This window comes from Zalophus californianus, chromosome 12 (assembly GCF_009762305.2).
Source record: "Zalophus californianus isolate mZalCal1 chromosome 12, mZalCal1.pri.v2, whole genome shotgun sequence".
Classification (NCBI taxonomy): Eukaryota; Metazoa; Chordata; class Mammalia; order Carnivora; family Otariidae; genus Zalophus; species Zalophus californianus.
In genome coordinates, this window is record NC_045606.1 from 38,515,010 (window position 1) to 38,541,531 (window position 26,522).

Here is a 26,522-nt window from a genome sequence, read left to right on the forward strand (position 1 = left end):
ACAAGCTTCCTTCAAAATGTTGCAATATTATACAGGCAACGCCCCTGATAATTCCTTTTTTACTTTTTCTCCTCGATGTAGATCTCCAAGTCCAAGGAGAAAGAAAAAAGCTCTTTATTCCAATCCCCTTCAGCACACTCAATGGAGGCCAACTCTCTGCATTGTCAACCATTATGGCTGATCACCTAGTCGAGCTGGATATTCTCTTCATGTCCCACCTTTCTACATGCAACTAACTCTTCTTGAAGAAAATGACTTTTCAGAGAAGAAGTAGACTGTATTCAAAAACATAGTCAAAATGTACCATCTTAGGGACATCTGGGTGGCTCAGTTGGTTAAATGTCTGCCTTAAGCTCAGGTCATGATTCCAGGGGCCTGGGATTGAGTCCCACATCAGGCTCCTTGCTTAGCAGGGAGAAGCCTGCTTCTCCCTCTGCCTGCAGCTCCCCCTACTCGTGCTCTCTCTGATAAATAAATAAAATCTTAAAAAAAAAAAGTACCATCTTAATATGGATCTGTATCTGAATTCTGCGACTCCCCACCAATGGCAGGACACTATAGGAACAAGAATACAGGCTTTGGGGGCGCCTGAGTGGCTCAGTCGTTAAGCGTCTGCCTTTGGCTCAGGTCATGATCCCAGGGTCCTGGGATCGAGTCCCGCATCAGGCTCCCTGCTCAGCGGGAAGCCTTGTTCTCCCTCTCCCACTCCCCTGCTTGTGTTCCTCCTTTCACTGTGTCTATCTCTGTCAAATAAATAAATAAAAATCTTTAAAAAAAGAAAAGAATACAGGCTTTGGAGTCAGAAACCTGAGCTGAGATCACTGCTCTGCCGCTTAGTTGTTAAGTTCTTAGTATCTCTGTACCTCAAATTCCTCATCTATTAAATGTAACATTCTTAATGACATGAGAATTTAGGTCCAATGACTAGCATAAAGTACCCAGTACAACACTGAGCAAAAGGATCTTCAATAAAAGGTGATGATATAAAGGTAATTACCATTATCAGTGAAAAGCACACTGTCCTGTTGCAGCAGAAAATGGAAATAACTAATATAGTCTTTAAACAACTTGCAGCTAAAGTAGGACTCCTAGATGGTTTCATACCTGAATCACAGTAGAGTTCTACATTTACCAGGCTAAGAGCCAATCTTTTATTTGGCAAAAGACCTAATCCGAGGTTTATACTGGTTTGCTAAATTGATCATACCCCATGTGGGAAGTTTTGACCGTCACACAGTGTATCTCCTTAATTTTACAGCCAAAAACATTTCTTAAACTGGGTACCTTTTAAATTAATACATCAGTCACAATTAGACAGCAGATAAACGGAAGGACAGATTAGCAGAAATGTATCTATCATTTCTGGAAAACATATTCAGAGCGCTCTATTAGCAATGGATTAGTAGCATCATTTTCAGTATTTTTAAGCACGAAAGACTGAATATTACATTCCAAAAGTTTAATTAAAATAAAAAACTGTTGTGTTAAAATTAATCCTGCAGGCACTCAGCAGAAAACAGAAATAAAAGAAACTCACAACAAAAGAACCAAACACTAACTTGATAAAAATGTTGGCCTCTGGAAAGGTAGGTTATCTGTCACATGGGAGTAGGAGACCAACATTTTATTGTTATATACTTTTTATATCTGAATTTCCTTCTTTTAAAAATGATTTTGCCTAGGGCGCCTGGGTGGCTCAGTTGGTTAAGTGACTGCCTTTGACTCAGGTCATGATCCTAGAGTCCTGGGATCGAGTCCCACATCGGGCTCCCTGCTCAGTGGGGAGTCTGCTTCTCCCTCTGACCCTCTTCCCTCTCGTGCTCTCTATCTCTCATTCTCTCTCTCAAATAAATAAATAAAATCTTTAAAAAAAATGATTTTGCCTACTAAAATTAATTTAAAAAAAAACGAGGTGCCTACATGGCTCAGCTGGTTGTGTCCAACTCTTGATTTTGGCTCAGGTCATGACCTTAGAGTTGTGAGACTGAGACCTGCGTTGGGCCCCACGCTGGGCATGAAGTCGGCTTGGGATTCTCTCTCTCCCTCTATTAAAAAAACAAAACAAAACAACCCCCCCAAAAAAAAAACAAAACCCAAAAAACCTTTATGGCACTAATTATTAAAGAACTATGGCACTATATGGTTATAGTCTCTCACCTCCCTTAGAGCTGGTCACTTTGAAGGCAATGATACCATATTCATCTTTGTAACTCTAGCCCCTAGGAGAGTGTTAGCCCTCAACAAATATTTGGTGAACAAATGGAAAAATGATTTAAAAAACTGACCATTTTCTAATATTTTCTATTTTTATTTTCTTTATGAAGTTTTAAAATTTTAATTCCAATACAGTTAACATACAGTGTTACCTTCAGGTCTACAATGTAGTCATTTTCTAATATTTTTAAGGACCTTTTCTAGTCCCCTTTTAGCACACTCGACTCCTTTGGACAGTGTTTTATAAAAATAATATTTTTCAAGGTGCCTCCTTTTATTTGCTACTCTAAAGTCCAAAGAAGAATGCCTGACCTGGAGACAGCTGTTGACCACACAACATCAAAAACTACCCAGGACTGGAGCAGAGTGGAAGGAACCAGGTATTTCTGCAAGAATCCATTAGCTGATATCCTATATAACTCAAAATTAATAACTAACACATCACGCAAACTATGTGCTAATCTCTAGCCTACGTCCTTCACATGCATTATGTTCGTAAATCCTGACAACAATCCTATGAACATGTAGGTGCTATGACTATCCTCCTTGTACAGATGCTGTACCTAAAACACAGGAATAGGAAGATTTAAAGTCTTTTCTTTCCAGTTTTTTTTTATGCAAACTTTAAGCATAATATGGATATTATCATAAAACTTCCAATATTATTCTCAAGTTCACACCATATTAGATATAAAACCTGGGCGCTCAAGGTATTTGATATCCTCTTATGAATTTTTGAAAATTCTGCCTTTTAATGAGATAAGATGTCCAAAATGTTCATTTTCCTAGAAGATATTTTTGACAAAGCTATCAAGAAGGCACAAAGTTATTTTTCAATGAACACCAACAGATGTCACTTGGAACAGTAATACGGCTCCACCGTCAGGTTACCTGGCTTTTGGCACAGCGTATGTGATTTGTGTTGCTATTCTGGTTAATATAGGAGTTAAAAAAAAATGAAAGGGCCCTCTTGCGTCACAATGGATAAAATAATTTTAAGTTCTATAATTTAAAGGGCTGACTGAAGATCTAACATGTTCTTACTCTAAAAAACTCAAAACAGAGCAAAGCGGAGTCATCTGTCATATTAAAATAGCACTGGGTACTGAAAACAATTCGCAAGAGCAGTAATCTAACTGCTCTGGCGTAAGCTAACACAGGCTCATGATGCTTAGTGCCACTGCCATTTTTTCCACCTCCATCCTCACTGTCCACAAGGACAGCAAACCTGCCAACTGCAGCTCACGGTCTATGCTCAGCATCTAACTTTGTTGTCAAACTTCCCCCAACTATCCCGGTATGTGCTCTCTCCTAGCTGGCTCAACATATCTTTATGTGACAGCTCAGGTTTCAAAGAGAGATTGGACTGAGTTAGAAACCCAGCCTCCTACTTACTTACAAGGTCTGTGACCTTAGACAAATTACCTAAACCCATCAAGACTTCCTTTCCTCAGCGGTAACCTGGAGCTAAAACCAAAACCGAAACCAAACAAAACAACAACAGAACACCAAAACAAAACAAAAACAAAAAACCACTACTATCTGCCTCCTCGGCTGTAGTAAGGATTAAATGACATGGCAGAATACAGAGCTTTAAGCACGGGGCCCAGCACAGAGTAAGCACTCCGTAAGCACGAGCTCCAGTGGGCCGCACTGTGCATGTGCATGCATTCTCTCTCTCTCTCTCTCTCTCTCTCTCTCTCTCCCCTAAGCCTGGGCTCCGTCTCTACTGCCTCTCCTGAAATCCTAGCACCACATTCGATCTCCCTACCTTCAGATGCTTCAAATCCTTCTCTCTTCAGTGACTCTTTTTCCTCTCTGTCTACAGATAGCTATCGTTCTCACAACAAAATAGAAAAAAGCAATAAATCTCTCAACCTCCTCTCTCCCTGAACATCCTTCCACTCTTTCTCTTCAAGTTGCTGTACTCTTTCCCTTCTTTTCTTTCACAGTAAAACCTTTACGTTGAGTGGTCTGTTGCTGGTAATATTTTCTCATATAGGTTTCTACTTCTGCCATTCTACTTAAAATTGATTTCTTAAAGGTAACTGCTGACCTCCATCTTTCAGTTCAAAGACCTTTACTCGGGCTTTATCCTGGTTGGTCTCTGCCGCAATTGATACCACTCACCTCTTCCTCCCTCCCCTGTCCTTTATCCCTCCACCAACTCCTCCTAACAACTGTTCATTTCAGTTCTCCGCCTGAAAGCTGCTTCTAGTTTTTTCCATCTATTCTTCTTTCTGTGTCCTAAATGCCGGGTCTCCAAGTTGCATCACTGGTGCCCCATCGGCTTGGAGATCTTACCCATTCTCCGAGCTTCACACGTGATGACCTTTAGAAGAGCATTTCTGGTCCCCAGCCTTCTGACAAGGCTCTGGTTCTCCACTGAGTGAGGCAGAGTAAGGTAAACACTGCACAGGGAGTCAGGAGACAGGCTGTCGCAGTCCCACCCCTGCCTACTAAGTCACCTGGTTAAATCTCCAAAGATTTTTGGGCTTTTCATCTCGATTAGAGAGGTAACACCAGATAGAAGGTCTTGTAAAGTTTCTGCAGCTTCTTAAATATCAGAAAATTCTAAAATTTATGGTATCACCATCTATCCAGGTGCTCAAGCCAGAAACCCGGGAGTCATCTTTTAATCTTCCTTTATTTTTCACCTTGCCACACTTTCCGAGACTTTGTGAGACTGATTCTCAAACATCCTTCAAATATATCTCGTCTCACTGAAAATAAAGCTTTGATACTATGTGTATGTGTATATACACACACACACACACACATATATATACTTAACATAAATAAATTTTAAACTGATAAAACAAAAACAAACCCCCAAATATATCCTCTATCTCCACTGTCACAGCCTACTTTAGGTTAATGCCATCCATCCACCCCACTATCCCCAGCTTAGATCCTCCTAACAAGCCACCCACCCTCAGTCTTAAGGCCCTACGTGGCACTGTCCACACTGAAATGGAATTATCCTTCTTCAAACACAATCCTGATCATGCCATTTGTCTTGCCTTCCACTGGTGAACGATGACTCATCCTTTAAGGCTACCTCCCCTTCAGAAAGCCTTCCTGACCTTGCCACTGAGTCAGCTCCACCTCCCCAAGGACCCCGTGCACACCCCTGACAGCCCTTCTCAACTGTACATATGCTGTATTCCAAAGATCTTTTTACCTGACTGCCCCACGAGAGGATAAACTTCTTATAAAACCATGCATTTTTTTATTTATGTTTGTATCCCTAGCACCCAGGGCAGAGCTTCCTGGGTGAAGGAATGGATGCCTCCAGAAAGGAGAAAGCAGGCTCTCGAATAATTAGCTGCTTTCTTTACATTTGATGTCCCCAGTATCATAATCTTTGGTCATTGCTTGCCAATTCACTCACTTTCTGTGCTCTAACATCCTTGTTTATAACGTGGAAACACCTGGCTTTTGCTTGCCATTCATTTGTCCAACAAATATTTATCACATGTCTATTTATGTGCCAGAAACAGTTACAAGCAGCAGTGAACAGGTAGGTCTCTGGTATCGAAGTACACTCGAGATGAGCACACATACACCGACATCTAAAACCAGCAGATGGTGCTGGGTGCCCTGGACAGAACTGGAAGAAGGCACGAGGACAGTGAGTGACCTGGCTGTCTTTCTGAGCAAGCCTCTGTTGACCTAAGACGTGAAGGGAAGAGCCTTTAGGCAGAAGGAAAAGCGAGAGGGAGTGACCTTGGAATATCTGAATAAAAGAAAGGCAGCCAGGGTAGCTAGCAGAGGAGAGTACAAAACGGAGGGTGGAAAAGATGGGGCCACAAGGGAAGGAGCTGTGGCTCTATTCTAAGTGCAGCAGGAAGCTGCCGGACACACAGTCTCTGGAGGGTACACTTATTTCTCATTTTCTCTGGTTTCTGCTCAAATATCATCTCATCCGAGAGGTTTCCCTGATCATCCTATTAAAATGTAACCCCTCCCCCACATCCCATCCTGCCTTGGCCCTTCTCCACTCTCACCTGGCTCCTTTTTCTTCAAGGTTCTTAGCACCACCTGATGTCAGAGATTTGGGTTTTTTTTTTATTATTATTATTTTTTGGTTTGAGTATAGTTGACACAATGTTACATTAGTTTCAGGTGTGCAACATCTCCATATGTTATGCTGTGCTCACCACCGTGTAGCCACCATCTGTCACCTTATGACACTGCTACACTATCACGGACTAGTCCCTATGCTGTGCCTTTTAGCCCTGTAGCTTATTTGTTCCATAACTGGAAGCTGTACCTGCCCCTCTCCTTCACCCGTTTGGCCATCCCTCCCACCTCCCCCCAGAGATTTGTTTTCTTGATGGCTGCCTTTTTCTACCCACCAAACCCTGAGCAGGGACGTGGCTCCTCACAGCCACATCCTAAACCTACCAGAACAGTCAGCTTTCATTAGGAGTGTGTTGAGTGTACTCACAAGTAATCTGATTTACATTTTAAACAGATCTGGGGACAACAGATTTAGGGGAGTCAAGAATCAAAATGAATTAAACCCATGAGGGGGCTTTCACAGAGGCCCAGAGGAAAGACAAATGTGGGAGAAGTATGAGGGTGAGAACTAGCACCGTGGTGGTTACAGAACCGTGTAACGAATGGCCCTTGGTGTTAGAAAATTCGCATGGCACAACTGTCCCGAAGTAATGATGGGACAATTGTTTTCTTCAGGTGGGGCCATGAACTCCTAAAAAATAGATATTTTTAAAAGCTGCTGAATTGAGCAACTATTCTTCTGTACTCCTATGTTCTCAAGCTCAAGTTGATAAACTGATGTAATGTGACAAAATCTATTAACACTAAAACAATGCACATGCCCCTTGACCTAAAAATTTTCATTGCTAGGAATTTATCATTTGTATATGCTCACAAAAGTATGTCAAAATATACTGCAGGGATATTCACCTTGTCATTGCTTATGATATCCCCAAACTGGAAACAACATGAACACCTGTCAACAGGAAACTGCTTAGAAAAACTCAAGAAAAAAATTTTACACAGCTATTAAATAAAATGAGGAAAGCGCTTTAAGGTATATTGTATGCACCTGACATTCATGTAACATTGTGTCAACTATAGTTCAATTTAAAAAAGAAATATTGTGTATTTAGAAATATCCTATTTGCGGTAAAACAGACACACACAACACTGATATTGATACAATATGTGATGTACAGAGAAAAAAGGGAGAGAGAAATATTGATGTAAACAGAAAAGTTTTCTTTTCTGAAGGATATATAACATACCTGAAGAGTGGTTATCCTTTGAAGAGAGAAGGAAACTGGGAGTGGTAGAGAATCTTACTTTCGCACATACCTTTCCGAATTATTTGATTTTTTTGAACGGTGAACATGTATTTTAATTTTTAAAACACACTATCATCATCTCTTTGAGACAACTAACAGAATAAATAAGAATGTACCCGATGTATCATTACTTGCTTTCTGATTTTATGGACAGTAGCTCCAATGACTCATTTATATACACTCCATGAACGAACACACATACATGACAGGCATGCATGCAGATGAAAATATATGTGAACGCTGTGAAATGCAGTGGGACAAATGCCTTTGGTTAGAACACAGTAGATACACAGCCCACATCCCGAAGTGACCGCCTTCCAGGGTAGCGCCGATGCGCAATCTGTGACTAAACAATCTGAAAGCAGTTTTCGACAATGCTTGTTGCTATCCTGATTGCCAGCGCTTCAATGACCATGTTTTTGTCCTCAAAGAGACACGAACTGGTCCATTGCTTAAGGAAGTCTCTTTTTAGCCTCTTTCAGCTGTGTTGCCATTTAATGTGAAATGATGATTCCTTCCATTCCCACAGTGCAATCCATTCCCTCAACAAAGCCCTCTGTTGGCTCCTATGGAAAAGGTACCACTCAAAAGAAGATGGATACCACTTTCTTTTCTATGACAGAATTTATTTTATTTATTTTTCTTATGCTCCAGGGGCTTAGATGGTAAAACAAAATTTATGTAGGGAAAGGGAAATACAACCTCATATATTCTTAGGAAAAGCAGTCTATGTTGCAGGTTTTGTAAAAAACAAAACAAAACAAAACCTAAAACAACAAGAACAACGACAAACTACATTATATTCAAATAGCTCTTTCAGTGGCAGTTAATTATCTTGCCTTGACTTCGATCACCTACCTAGTCTGCACAAGGACTCAATCTCTCAGTGTTACCAAAAGAGGTGGGGGGGGGGGGGGCCTATGTTTTCAGAGTTCACTATATCTGCCTAAACTATTTCTAACCTCAGGAATGTAAAATGTTTACCACATCCACTTTTTCTTTTCAGTTGTAAATGTATTTCTAAAGCAAATATTCTAATTACCATTTACTGGGAAGTCAGAGAATAGTTGGGTATTTTGCAAGTCAATTCAGGAGAAAAATAGAAAAACTGGTTAAGTCCAATTTCGGGGAGGTTACACAGTAGGCCCAAGCACACAGACAGAGCCCCTCACCAAGCATCCCCCTGGGTCCCACATTGTCATGTTAACGACAGCAAACCAAAGCCCCAAGGGCAGGAGAAGGTAGATTACCAGGCCGCACTAAAGCCAGGACGGTGGTTCTCTTTATCTCTTTTTAAAGACCCACCTGCAGGGACACATACCAAGTTCTAAAGTATTAGGTCACTCCAGGTCGTTTGCATTTTTCTACCCAACGACGAGGAGAAACAGCAAACCTTTATTACTGAAAAGCGCCATGCTGAAACAAAATCACATAAACCACCCAGAAATGCGAAAGCTGTGATGCCCCGACGAGGACGGATCTTGAACTGCTGAATGATTTCTGACCAGGGAGAGGTGGGGGAAGGTGAGCGAGCCCGGAGGAGAGACATTCCCCAGAAACAAAACCTGAGGCTGGGGGCTGGGGTACTATAGGGCAGGACCCCGCAGATGGAGCGGAGAGGAGCTCTGCTGAGCGAGGTCTAGACTCAGTCTTAGCCAATGTCGCTGATGACACCAGTGACCTGTGGGAAGGAGGGGACTGCCAACTCACTCTCCGGCACAGAAATCAAGTTTCCAGAAGCTCAAAGTGTTAGTGACTTCACTTGGTAATTACCAATACCCCAAAAAGCGGCGCTTTGTAAGGCGGCACCAAGCCCTGTGGAATGCCTCTGAACTAGATTAAACCACCAGGCTAGTAATTAAACCAACTTTATATGGGAGAGGTCTCTTGCTCAAACTTGAGCAGTCCTGCTCATTTCAGGAGAACGACTGTAGCACAAAAGTGGAAACGAGCCACTTCTGAGCCTCAGTGTCAGCACAGATACCATCCTCAGCAGCCTCTGCTCTCCTAACTGCGAAATCGGGAGCCCAGCTTCTTGGCAGGGGTGGGACAGGGAATTTCGGTTTTGCAATGCAGCGAAGATGCAAAGGGCTCTCAGCCTTGTATCATTTGCAGGTAGTTGAACAGTCTCCGTTTCTGTGTCAGCAAACAAGTTTTTACCATTTTATCTTTTGAGACATTTCGATAGCAATCATTGCCATAGCACCTAAGTGCTTTTGCACCAGACAGCCCGCTGAAAGACTGCTTGGCATCTTGTCAGAATGACATGCTGCCACATCGTGTTAGTCTGCAAAGAGCCTAAAAATTTAGAAGAGAAGATGATTTTTCTTCAGATTTATCAATGCTATGCTTTGTGACAATACGGCTACTTCCTGGGCAGCTGGATAATAACTTGGTAGACGAAACAGCTCTAACAGTGTTTTCCACGGCGCAATCACACACCGAGCATTTGAAGTGCTACTTAAAGAACCGGCAGATTTATTCCTAAACACCACATATGTCTAAACATAAGGCAAGTTTTTTTCCCCCTAGAACTAACCCCAGAAAAGAAGGGGTCGCATGATATTCAATTCTAACTAAGTCTCAGGTCATGGGGTACTTTTCCAATCACTTCACCTTGACACGTACAGAGTAGCATTCGGGGAAGGGCAGATTTGCTTGAAACAACGTCAACTGTTACCAACACTGGATGCCTGCCAAGATCACCTGCAAACCTTGAGTTTTAAAAAAAGGGTGAAAAAGTCTTCCCAGGGGTAGGATCTCACAAATACTGATGTCAAAACCCAGCACTGAAAGTTCACGCTCAGAAGCACTATCGGTTGTCACAATATGGGACCAGGTATATCCACTCAGGGTGAACTGGGAATAGGAAAAAAGAAACAACTGCCCTAATGTGATCTGTCTGTGGGATAACATTTCCAGGGACAACACTGCACACGGAGTCCAAAAGTGCTTCACCTTGCCAATGTGGGATACAAATGAACACAATGTACTCCACAAGACCATGTGAATGGCTGATTCAGAAAGTGGTGACCAAAACATTGATTCAAAATTCTTACAAAGAGTTTCAGCAGCATACTTCTTGACATGTACATACAGAAAAGAGTAATACCAATTTTGTAAGACAGGATTTTGTCTATTTATGGGGAAATAAATGAAAACTACTTTATGTAAACATCTGACTTCAGGTTTACTTATTCCTAAAGGTTTACTTAAGTCAAGTTGGCCATGAAAAAGATTTTTTGAACCTTCTTATTGAAAAATGGTAAACACTTTATGTTTGATAAAGCATTATAGCTGGGCATATATGGAGCTAATTCTAATACATTCCAATTCAACTTTTTGGTAGAGGAATGTGACTTAACAAATTTCAAGAATTTTCTGAAAGCCTGGTTTTGCAATTATTCTGAAAAACTGTTTTCTAAATGGAAAATACATACGGATAGGGCCGGAACATACAGGATCAGAAAATAAATTCCCCATCTGGTCTGGGCTTTTCCTTGAACTGAGCACTCAGCCTATCTTCTGAGAAATGGTACCCTGCGATCCTTGCATCTCTCCTTCACAGAGGGCAGTGCTGACAATTGGGATTTTGTACTAACAACAAATCCAAATAAAGTTCCAGCCATTGTTGCTGCAAGGAGCCACGTAGCTGGGCAACACTCACATCACAGTCATCTGTGATTAGTGTATTTTGAGGGCCCCCTATGCGCCCCACAAGCAGAACGTCTTCTCCAGGTCCCAAAATGTGAGGAATCAATTTCATGCTGAGAAGAAGTTTATTTACATAGTTCACCCCATTTGCTAAGTTAGGAGATGAACACACAACCTTAACAATTGACTGAAAGGAAAGTTACCTTGTAGATCCCAAAGAACCCCAGGTCCCTTACGACAGACAGGGCACTGACTCGGGGACCAGTGGTGATCTCTCCAGCCACTTGCAAACGGATCTTGACAATTTCCAAAGGATTCGTGAAAATCACCTGGGAGCCTCCTGCCTAAAAGAGAGAACAAGTAAAGATTTAGGACCAGAGAAGGGTCAGGGTAAGGTGGGTTAGGAAGAGGGGAGAGACTGTCCTCCGTGGAGCACATAGTATTCTATCCTCAAGAGACTGCGGTTTCAATCCTTCTTCCATCAATGAAGACAGTGATGAATTTGAATCAAAATACAGTTACTGCCAAGGAGGCTTTGGGTACTGAGGTCCTACTTCCCTCACACAGAGGCTGAAAGAGGGAAAAGGGCAGAGACACATGATGTCTCCTGGCCCCACCAAAGTCCTTAGGTGGAAATGACAAAGATTCCCTGAAGCACAAACAGCAGCCATCACAGGGCTCAAAGCCAAAGGCACAAAGGCAACAATAAAATGAAAATCAAATAGTATCCAAATAAAGAGACACTGACCTGCTTGTCAGAATAGGAGGAGACAGGGCAGACACAGGTTCTCCCATGATGGGCCTCATGATTCTGGCAATGATTGAAGAATTGCCAGAGAACATGTAAACTTAGATGAAAGCTATTTTTTCTTCTCTTAAAAAATCAGGTCCATCATCAAACACCATTTTATGGAGTTGCATATTCTTATAATTTTATTCATGTATTACCTGTGTATAGATTGCTCTTTTCATATAAGATATGTCCAAGTAGTAAAAACATGCATTAAGTCAATTACGGCCCAAACTTTGAGCAAAGTATGTTATTTCATTCCAGCAGTGGCTGGGTGCCTCACCTCCGAGATCATCAGTGGAAATCTTTAAAGTGTGCTATAAGGGAAATTTTAAGCTAGTTATTTTGAAGCTAAGCCTATATTTATTATAAGCAATTACATTCTTTCCCACTGTACTTCGACTTGTTATTCCTTGTCACAAATACATTAAATTTTTATTTCACCCACACTAAGTTTGACGCAGAGTATAGTTCAGAATCTTTATTACATAGTGATGTTACCACACTAGACCATAGACACGGTGCTGATATTTTATAGCTCAGTTGGTGCCATCATGGTAACAAGCATAATTTGGACTAATATTATACATAACTACTTCTTGCTAGATTCTCTGACACCATTAACCAATGTATGTGCCCTCACAAAAGGGCCAGTACTAGTCAACACTGGCTACAAAGACAATCTTGGAAGTATAATTTATAATACTTGGAAATAAAAATTAGACACAACGTAAATATCCAATGGTCAGGGGTGGATTAAATGAATTTAAGTATGTCATGCAATGAGATACTATGCTGCCAATAAAAATACTGTGGGAAATGTTCAATACATATACTGGGAAGTAAAAACCCTCACATTTAAATGCATGTACCGCTTTCCCCCCATTATCCCTTACTATCGTGTGGAGAATATACCAGTATAGTGCTTTTGAGATGGTAGGATTACCAGTGGTTTATTTTCTTTTCTGCTGTATTTTGTATTTCTTCTACACAGATCATCTATTACTTCTATAAAGAAAAACAAATACCTCTGCATAACTTATCTGATATCCATAGCCATATTAGCCAAAAAAAGCAAAGAAATCTGTTCACCCATCAATTCTCTATAAATCAAATTGCTTTTCCACCTTTACCAACTTGGCATTTTAACCAAGACACACTTGTTCTTAAAAACAGACCAAGCTTTCCCCTCTCTCCACACATTACAACTGTCCTGAAGGCAGCAATATTGTTCAGTGTCTTGGCTGCCACACGGGCCACCCCTCCTCACTTACTTGTTTCACCCATCACCTTCGGCTCTCCTAGGTGACTCTCAGGAGGCAAGCCAAACAATCTTGGTAGGAGAAGACCGAGGATGGATTCACCAAAAGGCCCCAGAAAGGCCCTGGGAAAGTGGGAAGGAGAGCATGGGGCGACACGCCCAGAGGCCAGTGTGTTCCTCTGGTCCACACACATCGCTCTTCTCTTTGGCTCAGAAGACCCACGCTTTGCTCCCACACTGCTGTGACCTGAAGGGAGGCAGGAGGACCAACCCACAGCCTGTCTATAGCCCTTCAGGATTTTGTGGGCTTGCACCTACATCATTCCACATGACACAAAGGGAGTTAAGCTTGGCAGAAGGAAGACAGGCAATGGACCTGGCCAAGTAACAGCACCAATGGCACGGTGAGAATTATGGTTGTGCTTCTTGACCCAAGCTCTTGAGTTGCAAAAATGAACAGAAATTTATTTTAAAATCATATATGGGGGCAGAACTGCTGAGAAAGATTTGCGGAGTTGGAATTAGTCTGAGGCTGATTTTTAAAAGCTCAGAAGTGGGCGAGAGCATCTCTATCAAGGGCAGAATGGAAAGCGGTTTGCGTACACTGATCTTGAAGAGCAGCAGAGGAACACAAAGCAGACTCACCATGCACTGCCAACAGTGGGTGGGGAGGCAGCTAAGCACCCCGTGCGCAGACCGAGCCCCAGTCCCTATGTGTCAAACCACCTGACTTCATATGAGGCTCGAGGAGATGGCAAACGGACCGCAGCAGTGACTCCAAACAGGATTCTTTTCCCGTCTCCTGAAGTGATGGTTCTCCTCCCTGGCTGCATGTTACAGTCCCTTGCAGAGCTTTGAAAAGTAGTGACTTCTAAATCCTACTCCAGACAAATAAGAAATTCTGCAACCACCCTTTCAAAAACAGTTCCTACGTGATTAAGATGTGCAGTGAGAGCTGAGGGTCGCCTGACTTCACTGCACCGGCCGCCACAATCCCTCTGAATTCTGAGAGGCTGCTTGACAGGCTTCCTTACAGCTGGGATTTCTATTTCCAGTTTTCCACTTTCTTTCAGAGAGCAACTTTTATGTTTTACATGTGATCTCACAACAAACTTCTCATACAGCTCCAGGTGGTGCCACTGGTAAAGGTACAATTCTTAAGTACAGAATTGTACCTGCTGTCTTACTCGCCCTCTTGTGTCTGCACTAACACTTGTCAAAGTTCATGTTACTTACAAAATAAGAACTTAATACTCAATGCCCTGACTCCAAGCCAATCGATAGATACCGATTCTTTTAGCACTGCAGAGTGAATTCTAATCCCTAGGGACAATGCGAAAGTCAAATCCACTTCAGACAGCTGCAGGGAACAGACACAGTGGGAAGAGAGGGTAAGGATACTGAGACAAAATGATGGGCTCCTTGCCTCGGGTGGGCTCAGAAAAAAAGAGCTGACAGACTCAAAGTGGCACATTGTAGAGGTTCTGAAGATGAATCGGTCCTTTGGAGTCAAGCTGGAGGAAATGAGAGACTCCGAGGCACCGAGAGACGATGCTTATCATCAGATGCAGTGTCTGGGCATCGCCACGACTTGATCACTGAGCGGCACACTGGCCGAGGCGCTCCCGGCTCCCGACCTATTGTCCATTCACAGTGCCTCACCCCGTCTCTGCCCCGGGAGATCAAAGACAGCGGGCTCCGCGGGCCCGCCAACAGGAACACCTATTGTGTATGATGGCTTTGTGTCCCTCATCACTTGAGAGACCTGGCTGTGTGAAGACGCTGTTGTGTGTGCGTGTGGAATTTGGTCACAAATCATTTCCCTGGAACCTTCTGGAGTCTGTGGCAAGTAGGACAGGCGAAGATTTTCTACACTAGGACTGGCTCTGTGTGGCACATCATCTTTACAGTGGGCACACTGACTTGTCTACAGGTTTCCTCGTATGTTCCTTCTCGCTGAAATCGTAGTTGCTACCCAGCATCTGGATCCATCTAAAGACAAACACATGTACTTACAGCAGACGCACTTCTGCTACCTGATCATTCACTCATTCACGTCATCAAAATTCACCACATATTTAGAAGTAACCGAGCTCACGGTCTGTCCTGAGAACGCCAAGGACATGAGGCGAGTGAGAAAGCGTTCCTGTTCTCAAGGACCTTGAGATAGGAGCGAAGTAATAAATACTCATGAAGCACCTATTACTGGCTACTGGGCTATTGCTTTGCATGGATTACCTATCTTTAGCCCTCTCAGAGGTATTTTTTCCAGATTTTACAGAAGAGAAAATTGAGGCATAACACATTAAAGAAACTGTTATGGGCTGAACTGTGTCCAACGAAATTCATACACTGAAGTAAGTCCGCACCCTCAGCACCTCAGAGGGTGACGTATTTAGGGACAGGGCCTTTACAAAAGTGGTCAGAGGAAGAAGAGGTCATATGGGTGGGCCCTACTCCAATGTAACTGCTGTCCTACTGAGATATGGACACAAACGTGCACACAGAAAAGACCATGTGAGTGCACAGCGAGAAGGCAGCCACCATCAAGCCAAGGAGAGAGGCTTCAGAAGAAACCAACCCTGCCAACACCAGCTTGGACTTCCAGCCTTCAGGGATGTGAGAAAATAAATTCATGTTGTTTAAGTCACCCAGTCTGTGGTATTCTGTTATGGCAGCGCTAGCAAGCTAATACAGCACTTAAACAGGGCTACACAGACAGCAAGCAAAGGATTTTCCACTAGGCCCAATAAATATATGCCTTATGAATAGGAAAAAATGGCACATGGGAAAAGGCAATTATAATATACACAAGGTAAGGTCCAGACAAATTGCCATGGCAATTCGAACGAGAGCAAGATTTCTGCTGGCTGGGATAATGTGGAGAAGTGGGAAGGCATGTAAGAAAATAAGACATCAGCGGGTGACTGCATACAGTCAGGATTTAGCTAATCCAGGCGGAGAAGGGCACGAAGGCACAGTGACAGGGGCCTGCCACACTTACAGGGTAAAGAGACCCAGCACCACATCTGTCCAGTAAAATTTTAGTAAGAATGATCATTATGATGAGATCAACATTATCATCCACTGGTATTTATTTGGGTGCTAACTACGTACCAGGCATTATGCTAAGAACTTTGTAAGAATTTTCCCTTTTGGTCCTCATCATATAAGGTGGGTAATATTCTTCCAGTTTTATAAGTGAGCAAAGCGAGCCCGAATGGGTGAAGGAGCTCATGTAACCTGCCTGAGATCACAAAGCTGAGAAAGGGGAGCCTGGATGAAGAGCCGACCTGCTGGAGGCCAGCCACGCCCTTACACCACAGAGCACCACCCATCCTGGCAGCTCGCAGGACCAACCAGCCGCCCGCACTGGGCACGCAGAGCTAGGAGAGAGAACGCTGAAGATAAGGCCACTGGGGCCAAATCGCAGGAGGCCTTCGAACGCAACTCTGAAGACTCAGGCTCCGTCCTGCAGATGGTACCTTCCTGTGTTCATGTGCTGGGAGCAAAGTAGGTCCTAAATAAAGTTTAGGAGCTGGAGAGTGTCATGACTAATACCTACATCTCAGAAAGACGACTAGGCAGCAGAAAGGAGAGGGTTCAGGAGGGAAGGAGAGCCCTGGGGCAGGGCCAATAATTAGGGTTTTAGCAGACTAGGTGGGAGATTAAAAAAAAAAAAAAAGACCAGAATCAGAACAACTGCACCAGTAATAAGGTAGGGGTTCGGGGGTGCGTGAGTAACGATGCAGTAGGGAGCACCAGGGCCCGGCTGCTGAATGTGGGGCCAAAGGAGTGTGTAGGAGCAAAGAAAGGACCCATCATTTTACATCTGTGTAACAGGACCATAGGGACATAAGGGTGGGGGACACATCCAGAAGGCAATGGAAAGGTGAGTTGGGAGTTAGGGATGGAGATGGATGAAGGCGTCATCCCACATCTGTGCCAACCGAAGGCAGGAGCTCACATGGGGTCCAGGGAGATGAAACACCAGGAGTGGAGACCTAAGAAGTGATGAGAAGCCTCTGCCACACACCACGGACCATGGTGTACAGCAATCCAGGCACAGAAGAAAGGGGCTTTCAAAGAGAGAAGGCTAACAGTGGCACAGGGAGGCAAGGTCCAGCTCACGGTGTGACCTGTGACCAGGAAGATGGGAAAATGGATGCTGGGAAATTTGAGTTTGTATAAAAGGGAAAGAGAAAGATGATGTCATCTATGGAAGCCAGCAAGGTAGAATGCAAATGTATTTAGCGTAATTAAGGAGAAAAATTCTGGGGGAGAGTGAAAAGATAAAACAGAGCTGTTACACTTATGCAGAACAGTGTACAGGTTCTGGGTGGGGGAGGAGAGGAAGTCAGGGTGTGAAGCAGATGGTAGGAGCCTGCCCTACTACTTATGCTCCACAGATAAAGAAAAATAGAATCAAATGGATCAGGATTTAGCAAAAGGAGGTGATGAAAGCTCTCTCATAAGCCAAACACAAAACAACAAATGACCTCTGAGAATCAACAGTAAATGTAATATTCCGGCTCTCCAGAAGTTAAGGTGAAGTTAGTCCAACGTGCAACCCAGACAGGTCAACGAGGTAGCTAATGACGTCTAAAGACGAGTCCAATGCAATGGCTCACACATTCCACCCCTCAACTCCCAGAGACAAAGACACGGCAGGCTGCGATTTATCTACATGCTATTTAGGGCTGTGATCTGCACCTGCCCGAGGAGACCCAGAGCCACGGGCAGCACCACAGTGGGTTCCCTACTGAGACCCCAGTGCATGCACAGGACTTGCAGGTGAGGAGTAAGTCAGTTCAGTGAGATGTGGATTCTTACCCAGGCTATTACCAGGTACTGAGCAAGAACGTTTCATTGCCCACCACACTGGGGTGAATACGAGTATCAGTGTGACAAAATATTTTGGAGCATTTTTTTTAAAGAAATTCGTGTGTCCACTCTAGAGCAGCTGTGTAAGAGTGAACAAAACTAAGGAAGATCCCCACCCTTATGGAGCACATGTTCTAGAAGTTATTTATAGGATTATGTGAAGATTAAACGAAAGCATGCACATAAAGCATGTACCCCAGTGCCTAGCAATCAATGGTACTGACCACCATTAACAAATATAGGACAGAACTCTGTTTAGGTGAATTTAGCTTACCAAATGCCCTCAAAGCCAGTACAAATGAGCTCCCATTTTGTCTTTTCCTAGAAACCTGTAAATTAAAACTTCTTTTTGAGGAAAGCACAGTGATACTGAGCATTCCAGGAAGTAGCAATCTCGAGTAAAAAAAGTTTGGGGGGGGGGGAAATCTCGGGCGCCTGGGTGGCTCAGTTGGTTGGGCCACTGCCTTCGGCTCAGGTCATGATCCTGGAGTCCTGGGATCGAGTCCCACATCGCGCTCCCTGCTCGGCGGGGAGTCTGTTTCTCCCTCTGACCCTCTTCCCTCTCGTGCTCTCTCTCTCTCATTCTCTCTCTTTCAAATAAATAAATAAAATCTTTAAAAAATCTCCCCTAGTGATGGGTGATAGAGAGGTGCTCAACATAACTGGAGAGTTTTTATTTAAATTCATTTAACTTTATCAATTAAATTCAAGCTGACATTCAACAAAATGTGGGTACTTCTAATTCTGACATACTTCTGTTACTGAGAAATGGTTCATCCTGTCCTGCTGCAGGAAGGAGCTGCTAAATCAGCAATGGCTAGCTGACCAACATAGCCTCTACCACACTCTGTCAGGGGGACTGGTTTCTGCACCTCCATTCAGCTGTGGACTGCCCCCAGCACCAGCAAACCACTTTGAAAATGAGCACCCTGGGTCCCAGAAGGAATGGAGACAAGAGACTAGGTTGGGTGCAGCACAAAAGCTCCCCACTGCCGAAAACGAGGTATAGGGCACGTTCTTTTGACCAGGTAGTAAGACTGCTACAAGGAAAGCCACACAAATGCCCTTTCCATCCAAGATCAACTTCTAATGTTGACCTTTAAAGCTGTCCCAAGTCAATTCCAGATGTCCCATTCCACTACCAACACGAATCAAAGTTCACATCTCCAGGACAGTTGAAGCGGTTGTGATCCTTTTATATAATGATCTTCATAAATTCACCTCTGCATCAAGAAGGCTAAGAGCAACCAGAAGGGGACATGGGACTGTGGAAGCTACAACTATGTCAGCATGAAGCCTAAGCACCAAGCTTCTCAAATGAATAGGGCTCTATCGACACAAAGCATCGTTATTTCCAAATGCTCTAATTTTTCACAAGACACTCCTCATGGCTCAAAGTAAAATTACAGGTTTTTTCCCCTCTAATACCCCCCTTCTCTGAAATGGGCTAGAGAGTCTGCAAAGAACCTGAAATGTGGCTTCCATCCCAGCTTTTGCTCACTGACCAGATGCTACTGTTATCTTGATTTCTTCTTCTTTCTCACAATTTTGTCACCCAAATTCCTCTTGCCATGTTATGTAATGATGAAGATCATTGTTGACACTTCTGATGTTGCACAGGTAATTTTATTGTGGGAAGTGATGAATCTACTTTTTAAAAACAGAATTTTGAGAAATCAAATAGAAAGGCAACATACCCTAGGACTCTAATGCATTGTCCAATTTCTCCAAGTACTCCATGGAAGTGACCTTCACACTAAAGTGATCCTACCATAGTTTAGGTCGAATAATTGTGAACAAGTAGGTTTTAAAGTCATATGCCTTAAAATGACTTGCCAAGGCTATCTGCTTTTCATTAAGCTACGGAAAAGAGCCGTAGCTTTAATACATTATCTAAAGGATTGGTTCAGGAGCTCCAGTTCATATTTCTCCAGGATCCATTTTCTTTCACCTGTTAGGAACTAAACAAGTCCTTCTCCAAAGCTTCTTTCCTAACCTAGATAGTGTCCCTGAGCGTTCTTTCTCGGGACCTGGGGAGTTGAGTCAAAAGTACTCACAAGATGAAGAAGCATGCTCTCATATGATCTGCATCCCGTGAAACCATTCTAGGCAACAGTCTCGAGACTATTCAGAAACTATTAACAGCCTTGCATTAAAAAAAAAAAAAAAAAAAAAATCAATCCTGTCATCAATCTGCTGTCCACAGAAAACGCAGCGGTGTATTTTTTTTAACATAGCGTAATTCCTGTTATATTTTAAACTAAAAGCATTAAATATCACTGTATTTAATCACCTCCCTTTAATTTGAATTCACATGGTAGATACTTATAGCTACTTAAAAAATTAAGTGGCAAAATGTATATGAAGAATGTGTATCTTGATATTTTAATTATGCTCAATTGAATGTACTTAGATTCAAAGTGCTTTTCACAAATGACATGTGCTAAGAATATCTAATTGCACACTGACATTCTAAAATGTGTGCTTACATGTGTCAAAAATAGATTAATATGAAGTTATGGAATATGGCTTTTTTAAACTAAAACCCAAATACATTATTTTGATTATCTGGATACAAATAAAATTGTAACTATAAAAAAGGTCTACACTAGTAAATGTCTAATGATGCATGTTACATATAAAATGAATGCCCAAGTGATGACAGTATTTGGTATTTAGATAAACTGAAAAACAAAGATTTCTTAAGAAATCTAAGCTTCGAGATATTTTCTATTTACTCTCTTACTAACTCAATGTTACAGGGAGACATGAAAATAATTTGTAGTGTTATAGGTATTATCATCGTATATAAAGATCACAGGGAGGGGCACCTGGGCGGCTCAGCTGGTTAAGTGTCTGACTCTTGATTTCGGCCCAGGTTATGACCTCAGGGTATGTGATCAAGCCCTGCATCGGGCTCCACGCTCAATGGGGAGTCTGCTTGAGATTCTCTCTCCCTCTCCCTCTGCCCCTTCTCCATCTCTCTCTCTCTCTCACCCTCTCTCAAAAAAGAAAAAAGAAAGACCACAGGGAGGTGCCTGGCTGCCTCAGTCGGTGAAGCACATGACTCTCAATCTTGGGGTTGTGAGTTCGAGCCTCACACTGGGCACAGAGCTTACTTAAAAAAAAAAAAAAAAAAAAACAGAGGTATAAAAAAAATATTCAGCAAATAGCAGTGGATGAATGAAATTAAAATATAGTAGCTGACAGCAGTCAGGTACTTGGCAATACTGAAGACAGGTATTCAACAAGCTCACAAAGAAGCCGGCAAATGTGAGGGGGCACGAAGCCAAGAGGCCCCTCACCCTCTACCCAGCTCTGAAGGGACAGTGCTGGACCCAGTGCCCACAGGAGACGTCATCCCTCAGCTACAATCAAGAAGCTGAGTCCTTGCTGCAAGTTGAGAAAAGAACCTTTAGTGTAACTCCTAGTGTTATAGACTAAATTGCATCCCTCAAAAATTCCTATGTTGGAGACCTAACCCTATGCCTTAGATTGTGACTGTATTTAGAAATAGGGCCGTAGAGAGGCAATTTAGGTAAAATGAGGTCATCTGGGTGGGCCCTTGTTCTAGATAACTGGAGCCTTTAAAGTTGATGAAAATACGGCAGCACACAGACTGAGGGTAGCATGTGAAGACGCAGAGAAAAGACGGCCATCCGCAAGTGAAGGACAGACTCTTCAGAAGCAAACCCAAGCTGCAGACACCCTGCTCTTGGACTTCTGGCTTTCCTAAGTGTGAGAAAATAAATTTCTAGGACTTCAACTATGCAGTCTGTGGCATTTTGTTATGGCAGCCCTAGCAAACTAATACGCCTGGTTAGACTATCAGACTAAATGCACGTCTCTAAACATGAAACAATATAGGATCTCCTCCTTTGATTTGATGTGTAAACTAAGCTGTTTAATAAAAACTCTGTAACTAGACCATTAAGAAATTGTAAAAGGGAATTAGATTCTCACCACTTGTTTCTGAGAGACACCAAATTGAAATTTCCTATTCTTAAGTACATAGCAAAAAGGCTATGCTGTTTACACATTTTACAAGTATTAAGTATCATATTTTCAACTTCATAGGATTTTAAGAGGGCCTATAGAAGCTTGGCCAAGAAACCAAAGTGGAATGTTTGACTGACATTAAAAAGCAATTAAGTTACAGACCTGTCAAGTATGTTCACATTTGGGCTCTGTCAGTGATACGTGTCTATTTTGACTACTACTACCAGAATCATGTAATGATTTACAGACCTTCAATGTCTAAAGTACCTTAACTGCATGAAAGCTGCAGCCCAATCTTTCTTTATATTTTCACATCATAACAAACCCCTCCCCCATATATTAGATAACCAGAAGGATGGCCCAGTGCTTGAACTGTGTTGAGTCCAACAAGGCTGAGACTTTGTCACAGGAGGAAAAGGGAGAAAACAAGACATCAGGCTGGCTCCGGGCCTCTCACCAGCTGGCCTTTCCCCTACTAGAAGACATTTTGGAGCCACTTTAGCTAGGCAGGCCATCCTGATGAACTCGGGGTACCATCAGACAGCTCTGTGTGCTCCAAGCCCAGCTGAAGTCTGGAGCATGGGCTTCCACAGATGCAGCCAGGCAGAGTTCTCACTACAGCCCCCTGCCTTAGTCCCAGGCCCCAGAAGACGTTCTGGCCACACTATGACAAAGCCACCTCACGGGCTTCTCTGAAGCCTCCAACTTCGAGATTGTTGTGGTTAACGTTTTTTGCTACTTACTGGTTCTTTTATTTTTTAGAGCTGTTTCAGGTTTATAAAAACATTTCCCATCTACCCCCTGCCCCCACACATGCAAACCTCCCCACTACCATCATCCCCACCAGGGTGCTGCATTTCTTCCAACTGATGAACCCACACTGACACGTCACGATCACGCAAAGTCCACAGTCCACCTTACGGTTCATTCCTAGTACATTCTATGGGTTTGGACAAATGTATAATGACATATATGCACCATGATTATATCACACAGAGTATTTCCACTGCCCTAAAAATCCTCTTCGCTCTGCCCATTCATTTCTCTGTCTTTCCTCCATCCCCAGCAACCACTGATCTTTTTACTGTCTCCATAGTTTTGCCCTTTTCCAGAATGTCCTATCTATTCTGGATTCTGTGTTGCAATCATAGAGTATGTAGCCTTTCCAGATTGGCTTCTTTCATTTACTAATAAGCATTTAAGGTTCTTCCAAGTCTTTTCACGACTCGATAGCTCATATCTTTTAGGACTCAACAATATCCCTTTGTCTGGCTATACCACAGTTTATTTATCCGTTCATCTCCTAAAGGACATCTTGGTTTCTTCCAAGTTTTGGCAGCTATGAATAAAGCTGCTGTAAGTATCCTTGTGCAGGTTTTTGTTGAAAACATAAGTTTTCAACTCCTCTGGGTAAAAACCAAGGACTGAAATTGCCAGATCTTACAATTTAGTTTTGTAAGGAACCTCAAAACTATGTTCCAAAGTGGCTGTACCATTTTGCATTTCCACTGGCAATGAATTAGTTCCTTTTGCTCCATACACTCATCAGCAGTGTTTCCGACGTCAGCCATTATAATAGGTGTGTAGTGGGAACTCACTGTTAGTCCCTTTTGTTTTAAAGCCACTCTTTCGTGTGATTCCTTCATGGTTCTGACATGATAATTTCACATATTAACCATTCAATAAAATCTTTTCTACTAACAAAATAAGCAATAATAAATAAGCTATCTCAAATACCCCAGGTGTTTTAAGTGTTTTATATTCTTTCTGCTCCTACGGTTCTGTAAATATTTGGGGATTGGAATGAAGCCAAATAAAATAAATAGAATCTTTTTAATGGTTAGTTCCTTTACTGAGGTATGGAAAACATTTCTTATGGAACATCCCGGACAGGGGCGCCTGGGTGGCTCAGTCAGTTAAGCGTCTGCCTTCGGCTCAGGTCATGATCCCAGAGTCCTGGGATCAAGCCCCGAGTCAGGATCCTTGCTCACTCTGCCTGCCCCTCCCCCTGCTTGTGCTTGCTCACTCTGACAAATAAAATCTTAAAAAGAAAAAAGAAACATCCACATATGTATGTGTAGGCATGTTACAGCTATCCCTAAAGTCCATCATTTCCTTCACACTCTGATCCCTGGAATTACTGTCTCTTCAATGACTATCTGTATCCAAGTTAACAGCAACTCAGTATATCAATCACTACCCTACATTTACTACCCTCATTACCAACATCTTTCAGTCAAGCATTTATTCATTCAATAAATGTTTTTAAGCCTCTCCCATATATTAGACACAATGCTAGGCATCCAGGCATAACAGTGAGACATGGGTCCTTCTCTCAGCATTTGCAGATGTCTCAGTGCAGGCAACATTTACCCATGATCCCCAGGATGCAAGGAGCTGACAGCACAAAGTTATAAAGGAAGAGCTCCTTAAGTGGCAAAGCCAGACCACACGTTACCTGATACAGTCCCTAAGCCTTGGAGTCATCAGAGTGGACAGAGAGAGATGAAGCATATGTACAAATTTAAAAAACTTACACTATGAGAATTGAAGAATTATGGCCAGTTTCTTTTGCTTTGTTTTCTACCTTAGCTTGAATATGGCTATTTTTTTTTTGTAATTAAAAAACACAATTTTAACATATGTTGAAATATAGAAAATGTTGGCTAAAATATGTGTTTGGTACAATTTTGAGTTTGTAAATATATGGAAACAAATGAAAAGTAATGTACATAATGTAAAGCTTACGAAAGCAAGAATAATTTCATTCACTTCAATCTTGTTGGAAGTCATCCATCAAACTACAAATTGCCATTGACAAATGAGGGAGGGAGGGAGGGAGGGAGGGAGGGAGGGGGGGGAGAGAGAGAGAGAGAGAGAGAAAGAAAGAAAAAGAAAGAAAAAGAAAGAAAAAGAAAGAAAGAAAAGAAAGAAAAGAAAGAAAGAAAGAAAGAAAGAAAGAAAGAAAGAAAGAAAGAAAGAAAGAAAGAAAGAAAAGAAAAGAAAAGAAAAGAAAAGAAAAGAAAAGAAAAGAAAGAAAGAAAGAAAGAAAGAAAGAAAGAAAGAAAGAAAGGAAAGAAAGGAAAGAAAGAAAGAAAGAAAAAGAAAGAAAGAAAGAAAGAAAGAAAGAAAGAAAGAAAAAGAAAAAGGAAGGAAGGAAGGAAGAATGAAGGGAAGGAGTGGGAGGTACAATATGGGCTTACATTTTTGGGGGAATGCAGAAAAACTTCCCAGAGAATATTCCAAATATTAACAATGACAACATCTGAAAACAATGTAACTAACCATAGATTTTCATTAAACTACAAGTGAACTATTAAGATGTAAGCATTAAAAAAATAATAACCATATTTCCATAGCATCATTATAATGCATAATAAATCTTGGCTACTTGACATGTCACATAGATGCAACCTCACAGAAACTGAACCTAATGACTGTGCCTCACATCATTTTATATTTATAAGTTGGATATGTGTACAGACACCTCCACACATAAATAACAATTCTGCCTTAAGAAACCTACCCTGTGAGACATCTCACCGAAAACTCTGAAAAAGATCGCAGAAATGGGACTTAATCCACTTCAGGCAATCTGACTCACCAGCTGAGTTTCAGAGCATATGTGTTCATTACATGAGGAAATTTTCTCCCTGCTTTTCTTGACTTGGTTTGAAACCTCAAGAGATTTCAAGCTCAATCATAGAGAATATGCCTTCAGGTATATTTTATGACAGAACTACATACATTATTATTCAGGGGATACTTACAGGATTCAAGCTAAAACCAAAATACAAGTGCAGGAAGTATTTGAATGCATTTACAGATGGCTGGAACAAATGATTTTGTTAAGCAAAGTTATTAATATATGGGTGGGGTCATGAATCAAGGCTGGCCCACAAAGCTGATGCTTGCCAATCAAATTTCCTCTCTTAATAATTAAATGAAAATGAAACAAAATTAAATGAAACAAAATTGAGCTACCTGTACTAATCAGCTGGGGCTGATGATGAAAAGAAGTTGAAGGTCATCTGTTAGGGACAGAGGCCAGATGGCCAGCAAGAATATGAAGGAATTCTAGAAGAAGTCAAAACCGTGAGGAAGAGAAGAAATGGATCAGCAAAATAAAAAGCTATGCATGACATTGACAATGTCAAATGCTGACAAGGATGTGGAGCAACAGGAACTCTCATTTGTTGCCAGTGGAAATGGAAAATGGTATAGCCACTTTAGAAGACAGTTTGGAGGTTCCTTACAAAACTAAACATACTCTTAAGAACCAACAACTTTACTCCTTGAAATTTACTCAAAGGAGTTGAAACTTATGTTTTCAACAAAAACCTGCACAAGGATGTTTATAGCAGTCTTATTTATAATTGCCCAA

General features: G+C 42.1%; 1 protein-coding gene across 6 annotated transcripts in view; it reads right to left on the minus strand.

Moving 5' to 3' along the window:
* Nucleotides 1-26,522, minus strand: part of SLC25A13 (solute carrier family 25 member 13) — a 184,720-nt gene that overhangs the window by 20,666 nt on the left and 137,532 nt on the right. For all 6 annotated transcript variants that reach the window (XM_027573835.2, XM_027573836.2, XM_027573833.2 and 3 more), the window contains one exon: nucleotides 11,408-11,548. In XM_027573835.2, the coding sequence (XP_027429636.1) occupies nucleotides 11,408-11,548 (141 nt within the window). The remainder of the gene's footprint in view (nucleotides 1-11,407; nucleotides 11,549-26,522) is intronic.